At 47.8% G+C, this 5474-nt stretch overlaps 1 protein-coding gene across 3 annotated transcripts in view; it reads right to left on the reverse strand.

Moving 5' to 3' along the window:
• Positions 1-5474, reverse strand: part of OCRL (OCRL, inositol polyphosphate-5-phosphatase) — a 34169-nt gene that overhangs the window by 28283 nt on the left and 412 nt on the right. For 2 of the 3 annotated variants that reach the window (XM_019521158.1, XM_019521157.1), the window contains exons 2-9: positions 5347-5426; positions 4112-4191; positions 3431-3469; positions 2270-2380; positions 2100-2195; positions 1440-1563; positions 1190-1351; positions 283-311 (exon numbers count right to left, since the gene is read on the reverse strand). In XM_019521158.1, the coding sequence (XP_019376703.1) occupies positions 283-311; positions 1190-1351; positions 1440-1563; positions 2100-2195; positions 2270-2380; positions 3431-3469; positions 4112-4191; positions 5347-5426 (721 nt within the window). The remainder of the gene's footprint in view (positions 1-282; positions 312-1189; positions 1352-1439; positions 1564-2099; positions 2196-2269; positions 2381-3430; positions 3470-4111; positions 4192-5346; positions 5427-5474) is intronic. The other variant, XM_019521159.1, reaches the window with a different exon arrangement.

Below are 5474 nucleotides of genomic sequence, written 5' to 3' on the forward strand. Positions count from 1 at the left end.
ACCCCCATCTGCCACATGCCACACACAGAAGCTGCCCATGCCACTTGTGGTATCCATGCTGCAGGCTGGCCACCCCTGTGCTAGTCATGTAAAATGTGGCATCCACTGGGAAAGCCTGGGAATTTAAAACTAGTAAAATCTATCAGTGTCAAAAGGGAAGCAATGAGACATCAGATGCTGTAAATATGAATTAGCAAGCATTCACTCACCCAACACAGTAGATGTCTGGAGGATCTTGGTCACAGATTAACCAGGGTTCCAAGCTGCTGTCTGGAGACTGACCATTAACATTCCACGTTCCCACAAAAAATCTGAAATTCAAAGAAAGTTGCCTGCTACTGGACAGGACTTTATCAGCAGAGTAGGTCCAGATCCCTCAGTGTATACACACTGACATCAAAGAATTATACTCATGCAGTGTACAAAAGCTCACATAATAAGTTATGTGAACTGTACAGGAGAAACAGTAATTACTCCTAAAACTAAATGACTGCAAGACAGACAAATCTAGGCATGGCTCATTTTTAACTTACTAAGCCTTCCCAGATCTCAGCAAAACAGAGGACACTTCCCTGTGGCTGAGGTCCATGATACCCTTTCACATTTTTAAAGTGAATTTCACGTCATCAAAATGTGCCAGATTAGAGGTTTTCAGGCCTCCGGGCTGCTAATCACAGGCAACCTGCCTATAGACCTCTTCTGCAAAAGATCCTTGGCTTTGTTTAGGACTAAGGAGAATTCAACCCTGAGCCTCTTGACTGAGATCATCCACATGATACCAGGATAATGATGGGAAGAGGAAACTGGTTTTCTTGTGGATACCTGTCCACTGAGGCACTGCACTTCCTTCCTTCCTTCTGGTGTCCTTGTTCTTGTGACAGGGTATTTAGCAGCCTTTGCAGATTCATTTGAATCTGACATGGCCGCACTGTGAACACTTCTGTTATAGCCTCAAACTTGCGACCTCTGGACTGTCAACTGTGCACCTTAGTGCCTGCATCACCCCAGCCCCCAAAGCACTGCACTGAATCTCACCTACTCATTTCACATATGCTATCTGCCATCAGATCTGAATTTCAGACCCAAATTAGATTCAAAGCAATGACCTAAAGAAGAGGTGAAAATCCTGTTTCTGACTATACCCACATGTACTAGGTCTCATAGTTACAGTTTCGGCAACAATCCTAACCTGAAGTTTTGAATGTTGACAAACTCTCTCTCTCTCTTGGCAAGCACATATTTGATGAGCCCTTCTCTTTGCCCAGACTGTGTGCTGGGCACAAATAGTTTGCGCATAGTGTTGGTTACTTTTGGCTGTTCCCTGGCTACATTCTCTTTCTCTCGGTGAAACCTAAAAAGGAAACAAGAGCAGAATTCAAACTAACATTGCTGCTTAGGAGATAGAAGAGCAAAGGGAACACACCTGAGATCCTACTTACTGCCTACTACTTTGTGGCAGAGGAGGTGGTGGGGGCTCCCGGCGAGATCCCATTTGCTGGTTTTGTAAGTTTCTCTTATTCTCCAGACTTAGGGCATTGAAATTATCCTCAAAGCCTAGAATGCCTGTAATGACAGAAGCCTAGACTGAGAAGTTGGTGCTTAGGCAGGTGCGATTCAGAAACCAGTTTCAAAAAGGTTATAATTTGGAGAGGACAACTGAACTCTAAGAGGGAGAAGCAAGAGTCCCTGGGGAATGTGGGAGATGCCAAGTGGAAGCAGTGATATACCTACCCCAATGTTAATACAGGGAAGAGCCAGTGGAACCAGTACTTGAGATGGAACCAGTATGGAACCAGTACTTGAGATGCACAGACCAAGGCAATGGAGAAAAGGTAATGAACCAACAGGGGCTTTGGCACAGGGAAGGACAGGGCCACAGTAATATACTGCCCGGGGGTGTTTTATTTTTTGCAGGGTTAGACTGGATGAGGGACAAGCACAAGACAGCATCCTACATGACAGGGTCAACAAAAATCAAAGTTCAATGAACCAATGATGTCACCTTTATCTTGCCCAACCCCACTTTCTTGCAATGAGGGCCCCAGAATTGTGCACTGACCACAAGGCAACATCTGCATAGAAAAGATTTACTCTGGTACCTGAAGCAGAAGACTGAGAAGGACCTGGGAGGTTTTGTTCCATCTGATACCTGCTGACTGGGTCCCTTGATTCAAGAAAAGGAGCTTTGGACTGGGCTAGAAGAAGAAATACTGCCATCAGAAAACTGCTCCTGAGCTAAGGGAGCACATGGGGTTTTGAGTCTGGTTACCTTCCTGTATGTTCTGCACTTCTGAAAGGAACCGCAAGCAGCTGTCCTCATCAGGGATCTCAAAGAGACGCTCCGTTGTCCTATCACCCTGTATCCTTATCTTGCAGGCAGCTTCAGGCATATAACACACAACACACATCAAGCCAGTTATGGTTCAGTTTCCTGACCTTCAAATTCCTACAGGCCTCAGGCGCCATTTGCTCTACTGGGCCCATTATGGAATTCCTCATTTATTTATTTATTTAAAAGGTATTTTGACAACTTGACATCTAGTCTATTTTTGTTAAAGTGAGGCAAGTCAACTTCAGGTCTCATTGTGCCTCCACTGATTTGGGGTGGGGAAGTGGGGGGAATAGTTTACATTTGTATTTCCTTGGCTTTTAAGAATATTTCTCTTCCCTGTGTCTAAGTGAAAAGCCATCTCAAAACAACAGAGGAAGACTCCTTTAGAAAGGAGATGGTAACAATGACTAGAGACATGAAGTGCTGTCAAACAAATACTGCAAAAGGCAAACAGATCAACCACAGCTTTATTTGTAAGAGTACACATACACTTTCAGAGAGAAGAGTGATTGCAGATCCCCTGAGACACATAACCTACATGTTATTCTTCTTATACACTTGATAATCTAATCCTGACATGCACTTTTTCTCCCCACTGTACAGGGCAAAGCCAAGCCCACGTATAGCAGTGGTCTACAGTGCGTATTAAGTATCACAGGAACCTTTAGAACATGAACACATCAGAAGTAAAATTATGTACCAAATCCAAACAGCATTCACCTTTCCATTGCTAAAAGCTACTGAAGGGGTCATTTCTGTACGGCTTCAAGAAGTATGTAACAACAGCACAGGCACCAGGAAAGAGGGGCTCACAGAGAGTGGGCTTGAGCAAAGTGGCTAGGAAGTGGTTAAAACTCAGCCAAGTGACTCTCCATCTTGATATTTAGATTACACTTATGATAAGAGTGCCTTTCAAAGGTGTAAACAAACCAGCCCTACCCTTCCCCCCTACCCCTTAAAGCCTTGCAGGGAATAAACTATATCGCTAACAAAAGGACAGAAAATAGGGGTAGGGCACAAAACACAAAAACAGAGTGCTTAAACAGGAAGGAGTGCATGTCAAGGACAGAAGTAAGTTACTGTGATCATAAGACTTACTGTTTGTAGCTATATCAATCAGAAGAGTTTCTTCGGCCTCTAGAAGAGAAGAGAGAAGAATCAGGAGAGTTTAGAGTGTCCTGGCACACTGAAGAAACTTAGCCCACACACAACAAAACACAAAGCCTACCCTTTCCTACAAGATTACCAGCACCACCAAAGGAACGAAGGGCTTTTGTATGCCTCTCCAGTATGGAAAGGTATCACTCCTCAGAAGCTGGCATAGACAGAGGTCCCTGCACAGTGGAAGTGCTACTAACAGGTCTTTAGAGAGGCCTTTCAGGAGCTACATATTTGGGATGGGACTAAGGCTCCCTAACGCATAGTATTTTCTTATAGGAAAGAATAAACAATGTTTAAAACCCAACCATTTTCAGTCACTACTGACTTATGCTGGATGCTAGAATTTCATAAGCCATCACTTATGTTGATCTAGCCAAGACCCACATATCTACATTTAGGCTGATATGAAACATCTCCCCACGTTTGGAAGAAGTAGGAAGCCAGGATCATAAACCCCCAGTTTTAGCTCCATAAGGAGCTAAAACTGTCTGGTCTATCCAGCCAGGCGCTCGGTTGGCAGATTAGGGATGGGAACTAAATGCATTCCTTTCCTGCTTAACAAACAGCAGTGGATTTCTGACACTAATGGTTAGGGGGTAGCTGTGGGAGAGTCAGTACCTTGCACACATCTAAAGTGACCATTGATGGGAATGTTACACTGGTCAGGTGGTTCCTTCTCCAGTGAATGGATAACTAACCTGGAAACAGAGGGAAGACTTGTAACAACAAAGTTTGAAACATTTTAGAGCAAAGGCATTATGCGATGATAGCTGTATTTCTCAGATCCAAAGAGGACATGGTGCCTAGTCTCCCCCTACCCTGCTGAAAATGAGTTAAAAAAAGGAAGTGCATTAATCAGAAGCCACACACAGATGCATGCTTGCAACACTGTGCAACTCAAGTTCCACTGATGGAGGAAACAGGTGAGGTTCCAGGACAGCAGTGGCACTGCTTCTTGGCAGTGGGTCCACAGACAATGCCTGAGCAATGGGGGAACAGCTCTGTGTTTAGAGGACAGGCTCTAAGTGGAAGGGAAGACTCCACACACATTCAGGAAAAGTAGAAAGCTAGGATCATAAGCCCTGAGTTTTAGCTCCACAGGGAAGTGCCTCGTCTGTCCAGCCAGGCACTCAGCTGGCAGACTAGGGATGGGAACTAACTGTGTTCCCTTCCTGCTTGACAACCGTCAGTGGATTTCTGACACCAGTGGTAGGGGAAGACTCCAGCAGTTCATACAGCAACAGCAGTGGCAGTGGCCCCACATCTGGACACAAATGCTCTACACCTGTCACCGTTCTGAGCCTGTTACAGTGGCATCAACTCCGCCCCGAAGCTGAGGCAACATAAAGGGGATTTCTACGGATATGGCCATCCCTGCAGGGACAGGGAACCAACTGTGGCAATAAGAAGCCAGGATCCCAGCGCCAGCATATCTCTGCAGGCTGCAGCAGACAAGGACAGGGAAAGAGGAAGGAATCGCCTCCGCCTCTGCTGGAAGTGGTGATATCGGGGTCCCAGCTGCACACAAGGCCGCAGTGCCAGGCACTGCACTGCACCTGCAGATGGGGAGCAGGCAGAAGTCAGTCCCCAGCACGCAGGGGAAGGGCCTGGCTGAGACCCCGCCGGGTTTCACCTGCCTCCCTGCTGCACGGGCACCGGTCCAGGCAGGGCAGGGCTCTCCGGGGCGGGGCAGAGCAGCGGCTCCCAAGTCAGGCCGGGCCGAGCCGGACAGCAGGAGGCCGCGGACACTTACGGGGCAGCCCCGTCCCGCCTCGGCGACTCAGCGCACAGAGCCGAGGCCGCCACGATCCCCGTCCCAGGGCCCCATTCCCAGCCCGGCCGGCGCTACTCACTCGAGGCGGCCGTGGCGCGGGGCGAGGCTCAGCACACAGCGCTCCCGCCGGCCCGCGCGCAGCTCCACGCCCTCCACAGCCTGCGCGCAGCTAAGGAACCCGACCGGCCACGACCGGCCCGCGCCCCG

This window comes from Gavialis gangeticus, unplaced genomic scaffold, assembly GCF_001723915.1.
Source record: "Gavialis gangeticus isolate Ggan-Ray unplaced genomic scaffold, GavGan_comp1, whole genome shotgun sequence".
NCBI classification, from domain to species: Eukaryota; Metazoa; Chordata; order Crocodylia; family Gavialidae; genus Gavialis; species Gavialis gangeticus.